Consider the following 25,548-nt stretch of genomic DNA (forward strand, 5'->3'; position numbering starts at 1 on the left):
CCTTCCCATTTATAGAGGCTTTGCTTATCGCTCTCCTGTGGATGCCAATTTGGATCTTGAGCACCTGTATCATGGTGTGAGGTGAAATTATGCTCTTACTACCAAAGCTCTTAAAATAGATCAAATTATGAATTTCATGAGCATTGACACTGTTGGGTCCTAACTACAGTTTATTCTTCAGTAAAAGTTATTTGTACTTTTTTAGTGGGGTTATTATACCACAGTTGCCTCTCCCACACAACACAGGAAAAAATAAACCGAAAACCTAGGTGGCAACATCAACAGGTAGGAGGAATGCATGAGATTGTTATTATTTTCTTTTTACTTACCTAGTTTATTTCTCTATAAAGTCTTGCCCTGAAATATATGTTCTTTTTGTGAGGAAGAAAAATAGGTTGGGCTATTTGTTTTTAAACTTTTGATGAGTTGATATGATAGTATTACTTTTTAATCAGTATGTTACTTTTAGAGAATATATTTATTATTATGAACCTTTAGCTTAAAAAAGGCAAAATTGGTCAAATGTAAAAAATGATTTGCTTTGTGTATAAATAAAAAGGAGAAAATGTTGGAACCATACAGTTAAGTAGATCAATTGGGTCCCTGATTAAAAATGACCAGGTTGCCTGGCTAGCATGGCTCAGTGCTTGAGTATTGACCAATGAACTGGGAGGTCATGGTTTGGGTTGCAGTGTTGATCCCCAGTAGAGGGCACACAGGAGGCAGCCAACCAATGATTCTCTCTCATCGATGAGGTTTCTATCTCTCTCCCTTCTTCTCTGAAATCAAATAAAAATAAATTTTTACAAAAGACCAGGTAGTTAAAAATATTTTCATTTGCACTGTACTTAAGTATTAATGCTTTCTCTGTTTTTTTTCCATAAGACTGTGATTAAAATTATCTTTTAATTTTTAAAATTTGGTCCATCCAGTTTGCTGTTTACTTCTTGTTTGGTACTTTCAGGTGTCCAGAAATCATATGACTTTTCTTTACTATATCTACAGAAAACATTGTGGGCCAGAAACAAAAAAGAGCCCATAACTAGTCCTTACATTGTAATTTACAATGGGTACTTAAATTTCTTTCCAGTTTGTTTCATTTGAACAAAAGGCTTTAAACAACTTGGATTTTCCTATATTTCACATTTTAAATTAAATAATCCCAAGCATATAAGTAAATGTTTGTTAAAAGCTTTTCTTAAAACGTAGCTGACTTTATTAGTTCCTCCTTATGCTGCTTTTCTCTCTGGTCGGCAGTGGAAGCACTTAGTTTTCACATCCTTGGGGAGAGAGGGTTGCTTCCCACACCAAGTGATTAAAAGTCCTGAGCTTTTATCTGATTAGACACTCTTGACCAGATTACAGTAAGTAGTCAGGAATGGAATTACCCTAATTGGCTTGGTGCATGTAGGGCCTCAGCTCCCAGACCAGAGGCTACTGGTAACCTATCCTAAACACTGGCTAGTGGATACTGGGGGATGGGTGTTAGGAAGAGAGGTAATATCTGCTAGTAGTATAGATTCAGATGATGATGTAATTAAATAGAAATAAAGACTAGGAAGAGAAGGAAAGGGCTAGCTAGGAAGCATGAATTAAGTAAAATATGGATTTAGTAGTGAAACATTATGCTTTATGAAATCGACTTACTGATTTATGTCCTAGAAATGTATTATTAAAGATGCATAAAAATTTTGTAAATTTTATTTTTTTTTAAAAAAAAATTAACTATAATTCATTTAAAAGACCTATTATACCAAAAACCATTGCTCTCAGGCATTTTTATATTCTTGGAATGCTGGCTTTTTTATATAGTGAGACATGTTGAAACATGACCTCCTTGTAAATTCTAGTAGGTTAGCATAGACACAGATCATATTAGGAAGCCTTTTGGGACCCCAAATTATTCCTCTTAAGCTCTTTAAAAAAAAAAAAATTATTTATTGTTGTATTACATATGTCGCTTTTTCCTCCCATTGTCCTCTCCCGCCTCCCCCTACCCCACCGCCCAGGCCCTACTGTCTGTCCATTGGTTATGCTTATATGCATACAAGTTAAGTCTAGCTTAGGCAGTAGAAACCATACTGCACACAAAGTTTCATACAACATAAAATAATTTTCATTACACTTTCTTACTGTGATTGGTTCTAAGAAAAAGATGCTGCTTTTTCTGCTTTAGATTATATAGAGTGTCCAATTTTCATTACACTTTCTTACTGTGATTGGTTCTAAGAAAAAGATGCTGCTTTTTCTGCTTTAGATTATATAGAGTGTCCAAGAGAATAAGGGACAAGCACTTTAAATCTAGAGTAATATCTATATAGTGGTATATAAATCTAGAATAATATCTTTTTAATTGTGTTTCTGATTGGTCTTCGCCATTGTCAGATTTTACACTGTGTTCTGTAGAACAGAGTTTCTTATGTTTTAGTGTGCAAATGAATTCCCCAGGGAGCTTGTTACAATGCAGACTCTAATTCAGTAGCTCAGTGGGCGGCCCTGAGATTGCTACACCCTCCCAAGTGATGTTGCTGGTCTTCAGCTATACTCAGAACTAAGTCTTGTAGGATCTTCCAGTTACTTTAGGGTAGAATTATTCTCTACATATTATGTTTCTTGGGGAATATGACCTTATACCAAAAGTTTATTTAAAGCTTCATTTCCTGATGTGTGGTTTGTTAACTATGAGAAGTTATTTCTTTGTGGGTGGTTTACTGATATAATGAAGTAACTTTTTCAAGTGTGATTCTTAGGGAAGGTAGTATAGAAGGGAGATTGAATAGTAGGAAAATTAAGGTCTTTTAAAAATATATGTATAGAAAACACATGCTTCTTTTAAATATCAAAGCTTTAAGATGTCCAAATGACTATAACAGAGAAATTAAAACATTAGCTTTCCTAAAGATAACCTGGTACCAATACAGAACTGTTATCAAAGGAAGAAATAGAAAAGATAACATTGTCATTAGCTGGTTATTAATAATTAGAAAGGAGTCTAGCTGGTTTGGCTAAGTGGTTAAGAGTATTGGCCCGTGGACTGAAGGGTCCCAGGTTTGATTCTGGTCAAGGGTATGTATCTCAGTTGCAAGCTCTATCTGTGACTCTTGTTGGGGTGTGTGCGGGAAGCAACCAATTGATGTGTCTCTCTTAATTGATGTTTCTCTCTCTCTGTCTCTCCCTTCACTTAGTCTCTCTCTAAAAATCAATGGAAAAATATCCTTATTATAGGAAAGGAGCAAAAGGGAGGACAGACATCAATAAGCATGCCATCTGGGCAGCTTTACCATGAAGCTGCAACTTCATACTCCCCAGGGAACCACCAGCCCATTCCCTGCAAATCACTTGGGGAAGGGGTCAACAAAGGGGAGATGGATGCATGTAGTAGTCAGGATTATGTAGGGAAGGTGCCTGCCAGTTTAACCTGGAAACAAAGATAATTAGCTAGAGGGGGTGGGGCCACTGCAAGTACACAAAATATTAGAATTTTAAAATCCCCAGACAAAGGAATTCTTGCACTCTGATTCCTCCTTTGTTCCTCTGGCTTTGCTCCTGCTTCCTTGCATTTGCCTGTGTTCCTAGAAGCTGCACAGCCCATGGCCATGTGGACCCCACACTTAATGGACTGATGGACTGCAGCTAGGAACACAAGCTAAGCTAGCCTGATGCTGGAGTGGACTGTGCAAATATGAAACAGAAACTTTGGGCAGCAGCTTTAATCCTAGCTCTACTAAGGACACAGCTGGACTTCTTCCATGGTGGGACAGGGTGGAGTGGGAGGGAACCTTGGAAACTCAGGGATTTAATTTCACACAAATAAATGCCACTCATTCTCCCATACCAGTCTCGAAAATTCCTTTTCTTGTGACATCACAAGAAGCCCACTTCTACCAGCATCCAGTGCGGACATGGAGGGCTCCCCACCAAAAATAACAGTAGAGATAGCTTCCAGAAGGTTGCTGCTTATATTTAATTATATTTAATTATATTTAACTATAATGTGATAATTGATAGATAAAATATTGCCAATGGGTACAGTATGGGAATTATACAGTTAAACAGGGTAAAAAACTAAATTAAACCTTTTCCCTTTCTATTGTATATATTTTTTTCTTGACCTTGGTTTGTAAATGGTATTTGTTAGCATCATTGTTTTTCTGCTACTAACATGAGATAATAACAGATTTTTAGAAAAGTAAATAGAATTATGAGTCTTTTCATATAAATTTTTCTTAAATCTATGCTGAAAGAAATTAAGAAGCAAATGACAAGTATTAACAGGAAGAACTTGGCAACAGCCCATTATTCATGTTTAGTTTTAACATTCTCTCTAGCTCTTATAATGTAATTAAATATATTAATATTTCATGATGTTCCCCCCCCAAAAAAGTTTATAATTTTGAGGGAACTTTGACACTTGTACAAGTTTGAGAACCACTGTTCTTGGTAAAAAATGGTTCTTTGAATTAGAAAATAGAGTTTATATTTTAAAAAATAAGCAGAATGCTAAAAGATGAGTTTGCCAGTTATTTACATAAAAAAACCTGTTTTTAGGTAAAAGTTGCCCTCACTCTGCAACTCTGCACAGGATTGTTAAATTAATATAAATAACATGTTTATTTTGTGACCTTACAGGAGCCCAGGCTTGTGTGCTTGTATTTTCTACCACAGACAGGGAATCTTTTGAAGCAATTTCCAGTTGGAGAGAGAAAGTAGTAGCTGAAGTTGGAGATATACCAACTGTACTTGTACAAAACAAGATTGATCTCTTGGATGATTCTTGTATAAAGAAGTAAGATGGCTATTTTTGAAGGGGTGGTGATAATTCTATAAAGGAAACCTATTTTAACTTTTGCAGAGACTTACAAAATTTAAGGATGTTTATATAAAGAATGCCTTATATTTAAAATTTCTGTGAGCTGTTCTATGTGATTGGTTTGCTTTAAAAAAAAGAGATAATTGTTAAAGAAAACATTTAAAAACATTAAACATATGAAAGATGCTTTAATAAAGAGTGAGTAGATAGATAGCCTATGTTGAGTTTCATATTGTTTTGTATTTTCAAAACTATTATGCTCAAATTTGTGAATGGAGTTTAGCATCCAGCTAATTTTCTTCTATAAGTATTTGCTTACTGTATTATTAAAGTTTTGCTTATGTGTTCTTATTTAAGTTATCTGTTGCTATAAAACAGGTTAGTCTAACTTAGTGGCTACAGCAACTACCATTTATTATTTCAGTTTCTGTAGGTCAGGAATTTGGATAGTTTGAGGGCTGTTCTGGTTCAGAGTTTTCCATGAGGTTGAGGCAAGATATTGGTGAGGCCTATAGTCACACAAAGGCTTTGACGGGCTGGAGGGTCTGTTTCCAGGAAGGTTCACGCAGCTGGCCATTGGCAGGGGGCTTAGCTCCTTGCCATGTGGATCTCTCTCTCTAGGGCTGCTTGACAATAAAGCAGCTGGCTTCCTACAGCCGGCAAGCCACGAGAGAGGAAAGCAGAAGCCTCTTAAGACCTCACTTCAGAAGTCACATACTACACTTCTGTATGTTATTGATCCCATAGACCAGTGGTCGGCAAACTCATTAGTCAACAGAGCCAAATATCAACAGTACGATTGAAATTTCTTTTGAGAACCAAAAACCGGATTCTGCACACGGGCCGTGAAGTTTAATTCGCCCTGAACATGTGCACCTGCACATGGTATTTTGTGGAAGAGCCACACTCAAGGGACCAAAGAGCCGCATGTGGCTCGCAAGCCACAGTTTGCCGACCACTGTCATAGATGACAGTGTAGGAGGAGACTACACAAGGTTATGAAGACCAGGAGGATGGGGGGATGGGATGGAATCACTGGGAACCATTTTAGAGCTTAACTACTGTAGTCTTAATAAAACCAGGAGTCCACCATCAGGAGTCATAAGAAAACTAAAGTTAGGAGTCCACTCTTGTAGAGACAGCTTTACTCTACTGTTGACTTTGGCAGCAAAGTAATTTCATAGCCAGTCAGAGTAAAATAAATGTTGCACTGTGTGATTTTCAGAGTATAATTATATTCGAATGTTTTTAAAAACAGAAGAGAAAATTAAAGTATTATATAAAGAAAAGCGATATTTTGCTATTTTAAGGCCAGAGCTTAGTGACTTTATGGAAAAGTGTGTGTTTACAGTTACAGTATCATGGTTGGTGTTTATCCCCCAGGAGTAGTGAAAACATAAAACCCTGTTCAAGCTGAGAACACAGCTTTAACTGGTGTGGAACATCTGACAACGCCCCTCCCCCAAGCTTATCAATAAATGTAATAAAAGTGATTTTTTTTTTTAAACAAGCTCTCAGAAAGTATCTTTATAAGCACTTTCTCCCCTTTTGATATAGCGAGGAAGCTGAAGCACTGGCAAAAAAGCTAAAGCTAAGGTTCTACAGAACATCGGTGAAAGAAGACCTAAATGTGAATGAAGGTAAACTGCCGTTTTAAAAACTTAACAGGAAATCTGTTTTACTCTTCTTAGTTTTCTTTTGTGTTGTTTAGAAAACATTTATGATGAGAATAGAATTTTCTTGTCACCTATCATTAAGAAAAAAAATTAAAGCATGCTGCTGCTTTGAGTTAGTTTTTAATTATTCACTGATGTTTTGGAATACTTGGTACTCTACAACAAAACGCTGCTGGGTGTTTTGTTTTTTTATCTTAAAAAATATAACTGTATGTGTGAGTGTATATTCATGTATGCACACCTCTTAAAATTACTGAATTGTTTTAGAGCTCCACAATAGTGGCTATTCTATTAGGTAGTTACAATAGCCTTAATATTTCATAATTTAAGAAAGTAATATTAGAGAAAGAGGATTATTTTTCTCATTCCAGAATTGCTACTTACTGTATTAGACAGCAACTGGATTGTTGCGTAGGTGTCTTTCTGGGTAGTTATTTTTATCACCTAAAGAAATGAGACATTTTTTTAAGACTAAATCATTTAGTGTTGCTGAATATTAATCACTACTCTACAAGTACTGGAAACTAAAGAGCCAATGATTACAAATACTATTTTATTTCTTTACTAATAAAATGCCACTATCTGTTTATTAGTATTGTCATTCATTGTACATGGGTATTGCTGAAATAAATTTACAAGTTGAGTATATTTCTAATTTAATTTTAAATTGGTTTAGTACATGTAAATATTATAGTATAGTATGTACAAAAACATATTTTATCTGCGTAAGTTATACTATACTAACTTGGTAGGCTTTTTGTTCATTTTTATTCTAGTTTTTAAATATTTGGCTGAAAAGTATCTTCAAAAACTCAAACAACAAGTAGCTGAGGATCCAGAAGTAAGGCATTCAAGTAGTAACAAAATTGGTAAGTACTCGGACATTTTAGACTCATGTTTACCTGGTAAATTTATTTCCCATTAATTATTTTTATTTACTATTTTTTCATACAGTGTGCTCAGTTGTTTAAGAATGTAATTAAAATGTGCTAGATCAATGATTATTAAATTTAGTAGTATCAGGTCTCTTATTAAAGGTATATTGATTCGCATTATGTAACACATTAAATATAAGCTCGCTTCATCCAAATATTTAAAGACAGTTTTGTCCATCCTTCCTGTGAGACTTCATGCCCCACTTTTATGTATGTACCATGTACCCCTTTTACCAGTTCCACCAGAAGTCTTGCTCTTTCTTGAACATGCCCAGGGCTGTCTTTTCACTTTTGCTTGTTTTGATTCTTCTATCAAAAATAACCTCCCTTTCCTGTCTGTCAAAGAACTGTTTGTTTTTTTAATCCTCACCTGAAGATATTTTATCCATTGACTTTTAGAGTGGAAGGGAAGGGAGAGACAGAAACACCAGTGTGAGAGAGACACATCAATTGGTTGCCTCCAACATGCCCCCAGACAGAGCCAGGAGCCTACAACCAAGGTACGTGTTCATGACCGGAATCAAACCCAGGACCCTTCAGTCTGCAGGCCGACGCTCTATCCACTGAGCCAAACCAGCTACGGCTGTTAAAGAACTACTTATTCTTTATAGACTATCTAGAAACCTCAATCAGCTATGTAGTTAGCTTCATGCTTTTCCTTGAAGTGAACAGAGATCTAAGTCCAGAACATTGCCAGGTGTCCAGTTCCACCTGCTTCCTATAATTTCTCCTTCCTAATAAATTAGATGTCACTTGTCCTGCCTTTGAACCATTTATGGGATCTTGTGTCTCTTTTATGGCTCTTAACATATAATGTCTTATACATAGCACTGTTCTGTGGATACTAACTCACCTATTAGATTGTAAACTTCTTTTTTAAAGATTGTAAACGTCTTGTGGGCAGGAATTGTTGCAGTCACCTTTGTGTTGTTGATAGTGTCTCTGGCCAGTAGTTCTGTGTTTCAAGGATGATAAATAGTTCAGAAAGACCAGCCCAGTTCAAAACAGAAACTATAATAAACTTTAAAAAAAAAATTATCTTTTTTTTATCAACTCATGACTTTAATTATCTGTAGACCACTTTGTTAGTTTAGCCTCGATAGGAAAATCTTATATTACTACCAGCTTTTACATATGTAATGTTTTGATCAACATAAAATATCACAAATACTGTTAACTATAAATCAGGTATTAAAGAAGTTATCTAATATAACGTTAGTAAGTGAAATTATTGTAATTATTCTCTGATTCCATATTTCAAAAATAGTGAAAAGGTGCAGAATAATGTGTAGAATATGTCACCATTTGAGTAACATTGGGAGGAAAAAAGAATATATATGTGTATTTTTGCCTGCATATGCATAAAATATCTTTGGAAGGATACATAGGAAAATTGATAAAACATGCTTGCCTTAAGGAGAATAAAACTGGGGTGGTGGGAGGGAGCCTTCATTGTGAACCCTTTTGTACCCTTTGAAATTTGAACCATATGTATTTCTATAAAAATAAATAAAATGAAAAGGCTTAACGTTGAAAATATTACTGATTCACTAAGAAGCTGGCTGCAGTGAGACATGTCAGTGTCAACCTCTGTGTCCTCCTTCAATTTAATACAGGTGTCTTCAACACATCTGGTGGAAGTCACTCGGGTCAGAGTTCAAGTACCCTTAATGGTGGAGATGTCATCAATCTTAGACCCAACAAACAGAGGACCAAGAAGAGCAGAAATCCTTTTAGCAGCTGTAGCATACCCTAAAATGTAGGCAGGAAAAAAAATTGTGCAATTCAGTGAGAACTACATCCAGCTCACATGGTATGTTACAAGGTTTTAGCAGATTTTGCACCTAATGGTTCTGAAAGTTGACAGACTTAAATGTTGATCTTCAGTGCTTTTCAGAATGGAGTGAAATCTTTGGAGGAAAAATTACTGCCCTGTGGACTCATTTTAATTTCTTTTACATTAGACGAAGCTTCTCCTGTTTTGGAAAGAATGGTATAAGAAATGTCAAAAACAGGTTTTGCTGAATTTTAAATGCTGGAAAATATAAATGAAATGCCTAAATATATGGTACGGATTGTAATGTTATGGGTTAAGAAAAGATAGCATTCTTTTTCTGAAATTAGTCATCAACCTTTTCTGAGAAATAGTATTGAACCCAAGTACTTAAAAAAATAATAACGAAAGATAAACCCTAAATTTGGTGAGACTGCATTAGTGTGTACTTGGGCAATGTTACTATGCAATATCTGTACCATTTCGGGTATGGAGGTATGCATGCAGGTACTTGGTATTGAAGTAAATTGAAGGTATGTGCACTGTTTAATGAAACAGAATCTAACTCATTCATTCATAGAATCATTTACACCTTGTGTATATGTTAAAAGTTTTTATTTTCAAGTAAGAAATTTCAGACATATATTTTGCAAAAGAGCTGAGATTTAAAAAGTGTTTTGTGCCAAAAAATATCATCTCTAATTTTTACAATGCTTTACTATCAGAATTTATATTGTTTATAATATCTTTTAAAAGCAGTTTTCCTCTCTGACGGGGTAGATAAAAGAGTTTAAATGTTTTAGTGCTAGGTCATCTCTCAGGTGAGACTTGTTGCAAAACTTTTTCACGTGTCCCTCTTAGTGTGGCGAGCTTGTGCTGGCCAAGTCCTGGAGCAGACACAGCACGTCTGCGGCTACTCCTTAGGCCGGAAGCACACTGGTGCTTCCAAGCGCCTTTGCTGCTGACTAAAAACGCAATCTTGAACTTTTAGGATTATGCTAACAGTTTTTAAAAATGCACAAGAAGTGATCTTTTGTCGTAATCCACACTATGGATTTTATAATGCCTTGCAACTGTAAAGCATCTTTTTGTTTACACCTTTTTGTATGGTATTTTAAGATTATCGCTTAAAAATTTCTATAACCTTTGATTTGTACAGCACTTTCTCAAGACCTCTTTCAGGAACAAATATAATTTCTTTTAAGAAAGGATTTCAATATGTAGTCATGTGGCAGAACATAAACTTGTGACTTGGGACAGTAGTTTTCCAGCTAAGATAATTGCATGAACTCTGTTAAAACTAATTATCAATGGTTTTGTTTTTTAACCGTTTGCAATATACCTTGTTTTTATAGGATTTCAAAATGTGTACAAATAACTTCTTGAAAAATGTGCGATCAAGTTCTTTTTCATTATTTGTAAATGCATAATGTTTCTATATATTTCTCGTTTCCTTTTTTTTCCCCTTAAGTCTTCCATCTTTGCCACCCTCATCCTCCATGTAGATTAATGTTGAGAACCTAATAGAATTTTCTGAGGCATGTCATTAAGTGGTCAAGTGTGGATGTTCGCTTTTCGGAATACTGAAATAATCTGACATTACGTATTTCAAAGTAATATGTTTATTTTTATGTCACCAGTTGTCATCACTCCCCTTGCTGGCAGTGGGATAGGTGTTGGGAAAAAATCAGCTCCTATCAATGGATACCTGCTAGTGATTCACCTTTTCTTTTCTGCTCTCTTGAAATATAGTCTCTAATTTTTGCACAAAATATATTTTGCATCAAATAGTCTTACGGTTTTTAGTACAGAAAAATCACATTATGTAATATGTTGTAGTTGTATTTCATGTTAATTAAATGTGTTGTTACTGTTCCATATAAAAAAGTGTAATCTCTGATGGTTGCAGTTCCCCTGATATTTGTAATATAATTTTATGTACTTAGTTTTGTCTTTCTTTTTTTCAAGAACCGAAGAGAAATCTTTGTTGCACATTTGAGTTTTTAATTTGCACTTCTGTATTCTAAATTTAACCATAATCATTATAAGTTCTCAATTTAATTAATTCTAAAACTTAAATTAACATTAATCCCCCCCCCCCCCCCCGAAGACCTTTAATTCTTTTAAATAACTTTACTCTTAGTTTCTAACGAACCATGGTTGCTAAAGAAAACTTGTGTAAGCCTCTAGGAGGTTGTACATTTGTGCTCTAATGTAATTTTTACATAATGGCTAATTTTTAGCATTCAGACATATAGCTCTGTAGCAACTGCCACATTTTAAAGTTCCTGAGGTTTCCTTTCCCTCCTTCAGTTGCCTATTGAATTAAGTAGCACACAGAATAGCACAGATAAGGCAATATAGTTAAATAAAACCAGGCTAAAGGTTTTCTTTTCACCTGCCCAAAGTTGATAACCCACATATACTTTTTAAAAATAAAGTACAAGTGACACTGCAAAAAGAGAGTGAACACCTTTTCTCCCTGTGGAGTTAGATGCTTGTTTCAGAAGTTGGCAACTCAGTGCAGAAAAAACGCTCATCATTGCACCCACTGAGCCTGTGACTCAGGGATTGGAGTCCATTCTGAAGATCTCAGAAGGAGTAGTTGGCTTCAGGACCTAATGTCCCAACTTATAGTGAACTATTTTAATGTAAAATATTGAGAGCATCCTTTCAAAACCTCTGAAATAGTTAACTGGTAATTTGCTGAAGTGCTCCCATTACTAAATAATCTGTTTCTCTGAAGACAAAGTGAACTATAAAAAGTTCCCACACTGCACAATCTAATGAACAGGTAGATTTATTCAGTTTTTTTATTTATTTATTCAGTTTTAACTATTAGTTACGATCACCAATATCATGTGTACTGTTCTCATGCTTTAAGTTTTCAACCTAAAACATGTAAGCTTATCTTACTAGTGAATTTGTTTGCTAACAGAAACCATTTAAAACCACGGTGGACTCTAAAATACCCAGTTACCTAATTCCCAGGTAACTGGATGGATTTGCTATAATAACTTTTATTCGTATACCTTTTCTTCTCCTAAATATCTATAGTTAGATGCTCGTAGATGGTCTTAAAAATAAAAACTTTGGATTAAAAGGAAATCTCAACCCCTTCTATATTTTGTTACTACTAAATTTGTAAATCTGAATGAAAAATCACTTGTTTGTATTGCTATTGGGTTGCAATTATGCGTATGAGCTTAATTTAAAATATACTACTTAATAAAAATTTCATGAAAGATTAATTCCAATAATTAAAGAAATAAATGCATTTCAACGCTTGAATTTTGTGTGATATGTATCACCAGTGTGGAACCAAATATAAAAGGTATGACTTCTTTAAAAAGCAAAACAACTTAAGAATATTTCATATTTCAAATACTCTGCCAATATTTAGCATACTCATTTTATTGATAGTAGATATTTAATGCAATTGAGTAGCACTGTGGTTTTTTGAAACTTAGTTTCAAAGCAATTTTTCCTTTGAAACTTAAGTTTTTTTTTCTATTTCTATTAGTATCAGTCTGTTTAAAGTTATTTTCCTGTGCTTTGAGCATCTCTCACCAGCCCCTCCCCCAAGCCAAAAAATATATTTACTTTGTTCTGTGGTACAAAATATAGTTCTAATTTATATAACAAGTGCTTTCTGTTAGCTACTATGCTAGGTACCTTGCATGCTGTATCTCCTGAAGTTCCTAACAGGCGCATTCTCACCCCACTTTACAGCTGGGGAGGACAGGGATGTGCCTGGGGCCCTCTGCAGTAAGAGAGGGTGGGAGGCCTGTGCCAGGTCTCCCAGCAGCAAAGCTTATGGCCTCTGCGTTGTCGTCTCAGGTCTAGTATTGTCTTCAGACCTAAGATCTGACGGTTACATTTGGGACATAATATTCCCTGGATCCGAATCCTAAGTCCAAGCCCAGGTTTTTCAGGCTTTTCTGATTCCTTTGTCAAATTTCCTGCAGAATCTGTGCCTAATTTAACCTGTTCTGGTCACCCTGGAATATGGCATATTAACGTTGGACTAGATACTGAAATTGGCTTCTCACCAAACATGTGACTGCCAAAGTGATCTGAATGCCCACTACATGCAAAAGAGGCATATTTGCTACACTATTTAGTGGTTTGAGGTGGGTAATTGAAAGATGTGTGTGGTCCAATTCAAGCTGTCTACCCTTAGTTTCATGTTGAAAACTTAAGAATGTGGTTGTGTCCCTAAGAGGAAGGTGCATTTCATTTGGCTTGCTTGTTGTATGAGTTAGACAGGCAAAAAGTTCAAGCTCACTGCTGTCCTTGTCTTGCCTATTCAGCTCTGACTTTCCATTATTGTTTTTGAATAATTGTAAAATCCATCTTTCAAAAATACCATTATCATGTGGATGCACTCCAAAAATATGAGTGTTTATCACAGCCATGTGAAAGGGACAGATGCACGGATATTTCCTAGTTAAAAATTATTGCATATAATTTGGTGAGCCAGATCTTTACTCTGCTTCTTTCAATGGTTGCTAAATTCTTTCATGCTTTCCAGTTTTAAAATATCAAACAGGGTTGATCCCTTGGTTAGGGTGAGTTCTGAGTCAGGGTACTAGACTAAAGGCCCTGCCTGCCTGCACTCTGTCCCTCTGCAGAAAGTCTCATTGGCTAATGTTTCATTAAATTAAAAGGAGGACCCACCATACAGAATACAGGTACCTAGAGCAGCGGTCGCCAACCTTATGGACCGCCAGTGGTCTGCGGACCACCAGTTGACGACCGCTGGCCTAGAGCATGGTCGGCAAACTCATTAGTCAACAGCAGCAAACCATGGGGGATGCAATACTGGTTCTGGGAGGGGAACAGAGCTGGAGGCCAACAGTTCACATCCAGGGATTTTTGTCAATGTCAGGGATCCCTACATTAAAATATCAGGAGGGTCAATTCTCTACCTGCCAGATTTCTACCTGGGCAGCACTGACAGCCCTTGTCAGCTCCTCTGCAGGTCCTGCGGGCTCACACCTAGGAGCTAGGGTGGGCTTGGGAACACCACTGGGAAGCAGTGCTCATGAGGGATAGCAAAGGGCTGCCCTGAAATTGTACATTACATTCTAGAAATTACAGCCGATCCCAATTACAGCCGTTAGGGAATATATCGACATAGACAAAACATAGTAGGAATTCCCTTACAGTCCAAATCTACTACCTACATAAAAGAAGACAGTTTAAATAAAGGTAGAGTTGTGACACTTCGGAGTTTCATCATTTGAAAATAAGTCACACTTCCATTCTTAAAAATAAATAAGAATCCACTGAGGTCATTGCCCTTTGAACATGGCTCAGGCTGGAGGCCAGCGGACCAGGGACGGACACAGCTTGGAGACAGCAGATCACAGCTCTGAGTCTGTGACAAGGAATACCCTCCAATAAACTTCATTGTAAAGAATGAGATAGAAACTGCGCTGGCAGTTTGTGGTCCAGTCCCGGGTTGACGAGGAGTCAGTGGAAAGGGGGAGTACTTATTTCCCCAAATAGATGGGATGTACAGATGCTGACAGTCCTTGAGAACTTGAGGAAAACTTGATCGTCTGTTTCTTAATTTTCAAAAAGCTGATAAACAGATGGCACAAAAAGAAAATCTTTATCTGACAGTGAACCTATAACAGCAAATTAGAATCTGCTAGCAAATCAAGAGTCTGCCACCATTATCAGTGAGAATGAATGTTCCCCATGAAATGGAAAGATTTAAATGAGGACTTGGGGCTGGCAATCAACACAGCCATGAATATCCTTAAATTGTAATTGCTTTTTATGGAGAGACTAATTGGGCATTTTTGTCCAGAAAACAAAGCTCAGAATTGTTTTAATTGATATATATATATATATATATATATACACATATACACACACACACACATACACTGACATAAATATCTGGATCTTAACTTTTTTCCCAGTGTGAAAGAATACTTATGCTCCAATAAAAATCGAGTTTGAAATATATGTTTTGCATTAGCATTTGGGAAAGTTGAGGGCTTTGTATGTCAATAACACTAGTAATAAATAAAAGTTTTCTATAGTTGCTTCATTTGTTACAGATAAAAATAATATACTAGTCAACTTTGTTAGTAAAAAAAATGCAAACTAAAGATGTTTCATATCTAATGTTAGAAAAATGCTTAATGCTGGAAAGCTCAGTGAAATAGCTACATTTTAATTATTGAAGACAGTATAAATTGATAACTCTTAGACAAAGAAAAACAACTGGAATTATGTCAGGCCATGAATTGTATATAACCTTTCACTCACTGCTAAAAATTGATAAAAACAAAAGAAAAAACAAGAAGAATGGAAAAGCTCTATGTAGTAATGGCAACAAACTGTAAACAAGTGTCTAGTAAGGGGACTGGGTAAGTCGGTTTTTAAGCTGACAATTTAAGTGGACTTTATAGCAGCATTTAATTATTTTTAAAAGCAAGTTACAACATTGTATTTACATAGTAATTAACATTTTAGAGAAATGATCCATGTGGAAAAGATGAAGTAAATATATAATTGTTCACAGTGGTAAAATCAGATGTGAATTTTCTCATTTGCCATATTTTCATGAATATCAAGAAATGTATTCCTATTATGAGATGTGTAAATCTTTAAGTTCAAAATAATTTGACATGCATATCTAAAAACACTACTGAATGAGAGAATGCAGGGAAAGGTTCTTACTGTGTGATTCCTTTTATCCCTGTAATCACACTGCATGGCTAACAGGAAATGTGCATGTGCTGTTGATAAAGCTTTCTAGTCAACCAAATGCCACACATGCCCCTGTGTCTCCACACCAGACAAAGCCACTGTAAGAACAGTGATTTTTACCCATAGCTGAGCACGTACTTCCCCCACATACGAAGCATTGATCCGCAGAACAGTAAAAAATACATATATATTTATGTTGGGTGCTAGTTCCTAGAAGACAATTCAATCTAAAAACTTACAGGAAGATAATTAAAATATTTCTACTTTTAATTGTTATTCATAAAACTGATTGACACCGGAATATTTTCATCTTTATCAAATGAGTGGTTATGCCTAACAAAGAAGTAGTTATCACTTAAGATAGCATGTCATCCTTTGCACAGCGTTGCTCTCCGGTTTGGAAACTAATTGAATCTGCTGTCGGCATTCTGCTGCAGAGCTACGGAGCCCGGTCCTTTAGAATGCTCTAGCAGCTTGATGGCCTTGTCGGAGCTTTCAATATTTCTAAGCAGAGTCTCCAAGCGTCTCTTAATTTTCTTCTGATCCTCAAGGGCACAGCCAATGACTATGGATTGAAACTTCTGATCAATTGGCCCAGGCGGCACCTCAGACGAACACGCACCGTACAGCGACATCAAGTGACTCTTGGCATTTCCCAAATCATTCAGAAACTTACTGACCACTTCATCGATAATCCTGGTGGCGTGCTTCAGGGATTCCTGCTGCTGGGGGTTTCTAATGGTTTCCACGGAAACTTCCACAGTGAGGGTTCGTCCCATCAGACGGTTTGCGGTCAGATTTAATTCTTCTCTTTCTCCTAAACAGAAAAAGTTTGAAATACCAATCGCTGTGAGTCATAAACTCATCTCAGTTGAAGGGGTTCAGAACAGGCTTCTCCGCGATGGGCTACATTGGCATATGGATTATTTTGAGCTGAAGGCGATTGAGACGCTGAGGGTTCATGAGAAACTCTTACCTCTCCCTTAAAGAATTTAAATTAGGGGGTTTGCTCACAGTAAGAATTCTTGCTGGAGATAATTTTTATGACCTATCCATATGGCAGGGCAAACTTCTCTTAAATGAACATCTCTTTTGTTGTCCTGCAAATCTCCCTCTCCCCTCTGCAGCCCCAGACGCCCTGTCTCTTACCTTAGCTCAGTGTCGAGTATACCTCACTTTACCTTTCTATCTCTGCACCTCTCATGTATGGGGGGTGTCTCTGACTCTCATGTATGTGAGGTTCCCATATGAACGAATGTAATGAAGTTACTTTTCCATTGTCAATCTGTCTCATGTTGATTTAATTATTATACCAGCCGAAAGGATCTAAAAAGCTAAAGAAAATTTTCTTCCTACCCTAACAATGACAAGAACACTAACACATTTATTTGTGGCTAAATCTATTTTCTGTGATCACCTCTGCTATGAATTTCCTGAGGGTTAATCTTAAAACTATAGCATATAAGATTAACTGATGATGAAGTACATTGGTTTAGAGAGAGAGGTTGAAGAATACCTTTCCCTGGTACAGCCAGCGATGCTCAGTGGTTAGCATCGATCTATGAATCTGCAGGTCACAGTTTTGATTCCCGGTCAGGATATATGCCTAGGTTGTACTTTGATCCCCAGGGTGGGGCATGCAGGAGGCAAACGATCGGTGATTCTCCCTCATTAATGTTTCTTCTCTTTCTCTCCCTCTCTCCTCTTCTGAAATCACTTAAAAAAAAAAAATACTTTTCCCTGAAATAACTTTCCTGTATACATGGAATACCAGATGACTTCTAAAGCGGTCATGTTTGCCAAGTCTGAGCAGGTATGCATTTGTAGCTGGGATGGAGATCAGGTCTTAGCACAGCGTGAACAGTGAGCATAACCAGGTTTTGTGCTGGTTAAGGCTGCAGAGAGCAGACGTCCTGTATCTCGCCAAAGGATGTGCATGTAGGGTTGGAAAAATAATTTGTCTCTCTATCTGAGTTCTTGCCTGAGAATAAAAGAAAGATTAACAAGGACAAAAACACAAATGTTTATTAACATGTATAAGTCACATATAGTACATGAAAACTGAATAACTCCGAGATGACTAAGCCTCCACCTTAAACACCACCTTCAGCTGAAGACAAAGGTGTTGGCGAGGGAAGGAAGCCAGTTATGGGAAGTGGCCAGGAAAAGCACTGGAAGAGTAAGATTTAATTACAGTGGGCACCTTCTCCATTGATAAAAGTCTTTGTGATTCACAGTCCCCGCCCTGACACAGAGAGGGAGACACCTTTACATGTGGAAAGTTGCTTTAAAAATGTAAACTTCGCCGAAACCGGTTTGGCTCAGTGGATAGAGCGTCGGCTTGGGGACTGAAGGGTCCTGGGTTCGATTCCGGTCGGGGGCATGTACCTTGGTTGCGGGCACATCCCCAGTAGGGGGTGTGCAAGAGGCAGCTGATCGATGATTCTCTCTCATCGATGTTTCTAATTCTCTATCTCTCTCTCTTCCTCTCTGTACAAAATCAATAAAATATATTTAAAAAAAAATGTAAACTTCTCCTACAAAAGGGTAACTTCTCTGTATCCAGAGCTTCTCCTGTGTCTGCAGTTTCTCAAAAATAATCAGCTCAAAATATCCTTGTGCCAAAGCGGCATATTTTGCGATGGCATATTCTGCACGTTTATCAGAATATAATGCCCCAATTTGGGCTGAGAAAAAAGCCATGAAAGTGGAGAAAAACTGGCTGAAAATTAGGCCTCAACTTCACCCCCTCAAGACAAATGTAAGATGGCCACTGGTCTATGTCTTGGCCAGCACCCACAGGCAATGATGGGGAAAGGGACTCTGTCAACAGTCAGCAATCCCCTAATTAATTGATCTTTGGAGGGAAGTTCTGTAATTCCTAACTCATTGATCTTTGGCCAGGATGGTGAAGAGACAAACTAGATCTGACCCCACTGTGGACTCTGGAGGTAGACTGCTCACTCACGAACTGCACCAGCTGCCTGGCCCACTGGCTTGTTCTGTGAAGAAGCGCCACATTCGGAAGGCCATCACCAGTGAACACCAATCACAGCTGACCTGTTCCTCCAGGGGCAGTCATGCTTTTCATATGATGGCACATTTTTACATTAATAGGGTTTTATTTGGCTTGTAATTTATTTTCTTGCATTTTCTTCCTTTCCCCTATGCTTTTAAAAATATGTTTTTATTGAAATCAATAAAAAGGAAGGAGAGAGAGAAACATCAATGATGAGAGAGAATCATTGATTAGCTGCCTCCTAGCAAGCCCCATACTGAGGAGCAAGCCCGAAACCCTATGCCCTGATCAGGAATCGAACTGTGACCTCCTGGTTCATAAGTCAACATTAAAATCACTGAGCCACCCCGGCCAGGCTCTCTCAGACTTTAAATCTACATTTCAGTGACTTCAATAGAACTGAAGTTCTATACTTGGCCTTCTTGCTTGGAGCCAGCTTTTCTGCCAAAGGAGCTGGAGGCCTTTTTCCATTACTTCCAGTCTTGGCCTGGGCTGGAGAGTACAGTGGGAGAATGATCTCTTGTAATAAACCGACAGCTGCAGCTGCTGCCTGCTGCTCACATGAAATGCTGAAATCGGGTGTGCTCAAGTCAACCAAAAACTGACCCATGCCTTTCACAGCCCCAGTGGAGGGCTGTAAAAGACGAGCCCCGCCTATGGAATCCGCTCTCACCATCGCTGATCTGCCTCATGTCCTGGCTGTTCTGGATACTGTGGATCATTTCCAGGAGGATTTCTCTCTCTTGCTCAATGGCAGTTGCAGCTTCTCTTAAAGCTTCCACCCTATAAACAGGGAAACAGAGCAGTTACTACACAGACGATCAGTGGTCCTCACCCTTCTGTCATTCAATTCAAGTTAAAAGATCATTAGGAACACTTTTCAAGAAGTCTTTATTCCTTTTTATTTTTTAATCTTTTCATTTTTATATTCTTTTTAAACCCACTTACCCCACTCCCATTTTCCTCCCTGTTCTATTTAGTGGTTATCTGTTTGTTCTTGCAAAAATATGTATTTGTGTATTCATGTTTTCAATTGATATCTCACTCTCAGCATTATTTTATTAAGAACCATCTAATCAGTAGCTTCTCATTGTTGCCCAATTCTCCACATGTATATCCACCTGGCTTTACCTCTCCCAGTGGAGACCCTCTCCTTGTTCCTCAGCTATTCATCAGCACAAGTAACACTTCAATGAATGCATGCCCCTTCAGGACCTGGGTGAGGGCAGAACTGCTGAGACACATGGTGTGTGCGCCTTCATTTGATGCAGTATGAGGACTGCTCAGCAAAGCACAGGTGTCCCTATATCCCCACAACCCTATCAGTACTCAGCATTTTCCAATTTTCTAACTATTTATTGACAGTAAGTATAGTGATATCTCAATTTTTAATTTGCATTTATTTCATTAATAATTTTAGACATCTCTTTGTATCCGTGTTAGCTTACTCATAGCCTTCTGTTTTCTTCTTTAAACAGGGATTGTTGTCCTCTTGTTGGTTTGCATACTCAGGATATGAATCCCTTGTTGGTTACAGACAATGCAACCATCTTCTCCCATCCTATCATATATGAACGCTGGGATACCCTTCACTGAACAGAGATCCTTATTTTGAAATGATCAAGTTCATCTTTTTCTGGCTTTGTTTTGCCTTATTATTTATGCTTTTGAAATTTTATTTCAGGGTCTTCCCCATCCCTAGGTCATATGATGTTGGCCTACATTTCCTTCTATTAACTTTATCATTTTATTTTTTTCCTATTTATAATATATCTTTTATTTTAAAATCCTCACTTGAGAAGTTTATTGATTTTTAGAGATGGAAGAAAAGAGGAGAGAGGAAGAGAAGGAAGGAGGAGGGACAGAGAGGGAAAGAGAAAGAGGAGAGAGGGAGGGAAAGAGCTACGGAAGGAAGGAGCGAAGGAGGGGAGAAGAAAAAGGCGAGGGAGAGACAGACATTGAGCAGCTGCCTTCCATATGCGCCCCAACCGGGAATGGAGCCCACACCTTCTTTTGGTGAATCAGATGATGCTCCAACCGAGCCACTGGCCGGGGCTCCTATTTACATATTAACCCATGTAAAACCCATCTTTGTATGTAGTTAGGTAAGGATATTGTTTTATTTTTCTCCCATTAGTGGAACATTTTCTCCAACATGATCCACCAAAAATCTATCTTTCCCCTAGTGACTTGTAGATGATCTACATCTGAAATCTCTATCCCATTTGGCTGTTTTTACACAAATACCCACTTTAAAAAACAGCACCTGCCCTGGCCAGTGTGGCTCAATTGGTTCTTGGTCAGGGAACATGCCTGTGCTGCAGCTCAATCCCCAGTAGGGGGCGTGCAGGAGGAGACAGCCAATGGATGTTTTGCTCTCATCTCATCTTTCTCTTTCCTCCCTCTCTGTTTAAAAATCCATTAAAAATTTTAAAAAATAGCACCAGTTTTATAATATGCCTTAATATTTGCAAAGAAAACTTATCTACTTAGACTTTTATTCCTCCATGTAAATTCCAGAGTAAGTGGATTGGGTTTTTAAAACAACTGGAGTAAATTTGACATCTAATACTATGTTGTCATTCCATGCTAAAACATGATACATCTCTATTCAGATCCTCTTCTAATGCTTTATTAGAATTTTGAAGTATTCTTTATTATTCTTTTCTTTTCTTTTTTATGTCAGGAACCACTACCCAGAACTGCACACTGTAGGTGGTGATTTCGTCTTGTAATGAAGTATTCTTAATGGTAGTCTTGTGGACTCTTCAGTGTTCTAGATAGTCTGTGGATATTGTTGCTACTGTGAATAACATATTTTTGATGATATCTTCTAGCTGGCTATTTCTGGTTAGAGAAATGCTGTTTTTCTAGTTTCATCTTTTAATTGGCAATCATGACTTATACTTAATTTTAATGGTTTATCTTTTGATTTTGTTGGTTCTTCTAGATCTAGATCAAGCATGTCAAACTTGTGGCTGGTGGGCTGCAAGTTTGGCATGCTTGTTCTAGATTGATGATCAAAAGAAATGATAGTTTTTATCTCTTCCTTTTCTTTTTAAAAAAATATATTTTATTGATTTTTTTTTTACAAAAAGAAAGGGAGAGGGACAGAGAGCTAGAAACATCGATGAGAGAGAAACATCGACCAGCTGCCTCCTGCACACCCCCTACTGGGGATGTGCCCACAACCCCTACTGGGGATGTGCCCACAACCCAGGTACATGCCCTTGACCGAAATCGAACCTGGGACCTTTCAGTCCGCAGGCCGACACTCTATCCACTGAGCCAAACTGGTTTCGGCTATCTCTTCCTTTTCAATGCTATTAGCTATTTTTCTTTTTCTTTTTTATTTTAGAGAGGGAGAGAGAAACACTGATCTGATGTTCCACCTATCCATGAACTCACACACTCACTGGCTGAGAATGGAACCCACAACCTCGGCATATCAGGATGGTAATCTAACCAACTGAGCTACTCCGCCAGAGCTATTAGCTCCTATTTTTCTTTATATAATACTGACTACAGTCCTCTGGTACTGTAAGCAGTCGTAAGAGAGAGCATCTTTGCCTTTTCCCAAATTTAAAGGGAATGCCTCTGCAGGCTTTTGGCACAGAGCCATGAGCAGACTACAGAAGTACTACTTTCCCCAAGAATACACACCCGCATACTTATCACTACACATACACATGAACACACCCAGTCATGTGGAATCATGAGAGCAAGAAAAAGGAATCCTGTATATTTAGAGTGCATTGTTTCCAGGGCACTTTCTTGCTATATATTACCCTGCAATTACATAATTTGCCAACTTTTCCAAAATAAACAGTGACGGATCTATCCCCAGTATCCAGATGGTCTCAGAAACCCAAGATTACTACATATCTAATCCTGACTGCTGTTTTAAGTGGGTCCAGAAGGAACAACCTCACCAATGTTTTAGCTCGTGTACATTCCATATAAGGATTCCCCCCTCCTCACCCCCACCACACATATGCCTTTTCCCCACAGTCACCCACCTGTTACACCCCAAAATAGCACTCACAAGCAGAAAAGTGTCACCGGGTCCCTTTACTCATCAAGATACTAAATATATGTTGGACTTTGCATTTATAAAAACCAGTAAAAGCAAAGAGCTGGTAAGAATCTTACTACCTGATATGGCCTGGGAAACAATGAAATTTAATAATCTAAGAAATAGGAATAATGCAGTACCAGGCCTTCTAGCACCATTCAGGATGTACTTACACATTTTACATTTGCAAACTCTCAGGTAGCCTAGGGCCCAGTACATCTGAAAGAGCTTGAGTTGGCACTGATAGGAAATATTTGTGCTAAAAACACAAACCACGACTCCAGTATTTAAATGAACCATGTGACTGGTAAATGTGAAGATGCTAAAGAAGAGATTAAATTTTTAACACTCGTGTTTGCACTCAAATGGGAGATGATAAAGAATTGAAAGTTTTCCTAAAAAAGGACATTTCATTTACAACAGCAAGTTACAACAGTAAGTTCACGGTATTATTAACAAGAAATGGTTTAAAAGGAGACACTCTAGAAAAACATAACCTGTCATATGAAGAAGTATTTTGTCATTAAAGGAAATTAGATGCAACTTTCATGGGGTTTTCCCCCCCCCCCCCCCCCACACACACACACAAGACTAGAAATGACCAGGGCATTTTTCCTGTGAAAAACAGATTTCACCTTTTACAGAACTTCTTACATATATTTTCACATTTGCTTTTTCATATCATAGCAAAGGTAAAATGTCACTCTTCAGAACCAAAGTTTTGTTTGTTTTTGGCACCCTTGACCTTTCATTTGCTATTCCCTCTTCTGCAACATTCTTTATCCTTGACCCTTGTCCATTGGTGACATTTTTTCAAAACCCAATCCTTTGCACAGGAACTGTTTCCTTAACTTCCCCCCATTCCCCCCAGCCCCCATTGAGGAGGTGTTGGTCAGTGCCTCCCTATGCACTACTGCACATCTTTCTAATGTATGGACTTCGTTGGATTTTTAATTTTTTCTTTTAAAAAGCTTTACCCAGATCTCCACTTAGCTTGTTTAAGTAATATTTGTACTGTTTATCAGCTACTGGTACCTTAAATACAACTCTTATAATCTACCTTTCCATTAGAGTTCTAGAAAATTGTAAGCCATTGTATCTTTGAATACTCCCTGTCCTCCATTCCACTATTTTCTTCTGGAACTCTGGGTAGACAACTGTTGGACTATCTCACATTATCCTTCACGGCTGTTTTTTTTAACACATCATTTGACAGCACTCTTCTTGGCAGAGAGGGCAGTTCTGTTTTTATTAACAGATCGTGGAAGCAGCTACAAGTCCAAATTGGGAAAGAACCCATCCTCACACCAAGGCCGGCCTGGGCTGTGCTTCTGGAAAACTCTCTGCATGAGATCACAACTAAGCAGGCTTTTACCAAAATAAATTGCGGTCAGCATATTCACCCAAGGACAGAACTGAAGGGCACTCCTCCTCAGTTAGTCCTCTTGTCTCTGACACCCCACAGGTCTCTGCAGCCTGGTATCACACACAAAGCTGGGAGACAGCAATTTCACCTCACTGGCTGCTCCCGTCAGCTAATACAGGACACAGTGGGCATGGCAAGGGTGTTCCAGTCCAGCTGTCCGAACCTTGAGCAGTTACTGAAACTCTCCTCGCTTCAGTTTTCCTCATCTATGAAACAGGGATAATGCGATGGTGGATGTGACTGAATCAAGTAAAGCAGGTAAACAAGTTTTCACAGTGACTGACAACATCAACTAAAAAAGTGTAGACATGAGTAGCTATGTGCAATGGGCCCAGGATGAGGGCTGGTGAACATTGTGAACTCGGGCTTACGAGTAACAAGAATTTGTGTTTTCATAAAGAGGAGTGAAAATGGCAAGCGCTCCTATCATAGATTTATTTGAAAGAATTTCTAAATTCTTAAAATCATGTGTCTCTTCGAAGAAATCAATGCGGGGGGGGGGGGGGAGACATATGTAATACTTTAAACAATAAAAAAATAAAAAAAAATCATGTGTCTCTTATTCAATACTCTTGTATCAAAAGAATACTACAATGATCACTCATATTTTAGGCAATCTAAAATTTTGAAGGCTTTTCCTGATCATAACCAAAATATTAAATTACATTCACTACTGAGACACTTTGGTGTAAGAGAGGGACTGGTGCTCAATGTGAGAAGCTACTGTGAGCAGCAGCTCCTCACTCTGCTGTCAGTCCCTCTGGATTCCGTTCCCTCATTCCCAGGAGAGATAACATCTGCCTTCCTAGCCAAGGGGTTTTTAAGCGTCAAATCTCAATGTTTATGAAGTGCTCCTGTAAATTATAGGCTGTTGTACATTAACTATGGTGCTGTCTTGTTTGATGATTCCTTGGACACTGCCACACCCTAAGAAACTTTTAAGCAACTAGAAACTTTCCGGCAAACAAATGATCCATATCACCCGTCATTCACCCAACCCTCCATGGAAGCCACTGCAAAAGGCTGATAAGAGGGAGAAGGAGCCACAGTACGATCAGTTTGGGGAAATGTGTGAACAGCCAATCTCCCACCCTGTCCTCA

At 37.8% G+C, this 25,548-nt stretch overlaps 3 protein-coding genes across 4 annotated transcripts in view; 1 reads left to right on the forward strand and 2 right to left on the reverse strand.

Annotated features, from left to right (window-relative positions):
- Nucleotides 1-12,486, forward strand: part of RAB23 (RAB23, member RAS oncogene family) — a 21,772-nt gene extending 9,286 nt beyond the window's left edge. For both annotated transcript variants that reach the window (XM_036413856.2, XM_045572682.1), the window contains exons 4-7: nucleotides 4,630-4,786; nucleotides 6,368-6,450; nucleotides 7,263-7,355; nucleotides 9,038-12,486. In XM_036413856.2, the coding sequence (XP_036269749.1) occupies nucleotides 4,630-4,786; nucleotides 6,368-6,450; nucleotides 7,263-7,355; nucleotides 9,038-9,177 (473 nt within the window). In that variant the 3' untranslated portion in view covers nucleotides 9,178-12,486. The remainder of the gene's footprint in view (nucleotides 1-4,629; nucleotides 4,787-6,367; nucleotides 6,451-7,262; nucleotides 7,356-9,037) is intronic.
- Nucleotides 10,768-25,548, reverse strand: part of BAG2 (BAG cochaperone 2) — an 18,026-nt gene continuing 3,245 nt past the window's right edge. Inside the window, exons 2-3 of the mRNA XM_036413857.2 lie at nucleotides 19,620-19,729; nucleotides 10,768-16,744 (exon numbers count right to left, since the gene is read on the reverse strand). Of these exons, the coding sequence (XP_036269750.1) occupies nucleotides 16,332-16,744; nucleotides 19,620-19,729 (523 nt within the window). The 3' untranslated portion in view covers nucleotides 10,768-16,331. The remainder of the gene's footprint in view (nucleotides 16,745-19,619; nucleotides 19,730-25,548) is intronic.
- ZNF451 (zinc finger protein 451) overlaps nucleotides 19,623-25,548 on the reverse strand; it is an 85,756-nt gene continuing 79,830 nt past the window's right edge. Inside the window, exon 15 of the mRNA XM_045572680.1 lies at nucleotides 19,623-19,729. Within this exon, the coding sequence (XP_045428636.1) occupies nucleotides 19,716-19,729 (14 nt within the window). The 3' untranslated portion in view covers nucleotides 19,623-19,715. The remainder of the gene's footprint in view (nucleotides 19,730-25,548) is intronic.

This window comes from Pipistrellus kuhlii, unplaced genomic scaffold (assembly GCF_014108245.1).
Source record: "Pipistrellus kuhlii isolate mPipKuh1 unplaced genomic scaffold, mPipKuh1.p scaffold_m20_p_5, whole genome shotgun sequence".
Taxonomy (NCBI): domain Eukaryota; kingdom Metazoa; phylum Chordata; class Mammalia; order Chiroptera; family Vespertilionidae; genus Pipistrellus; species Pipistrellus kuhlii.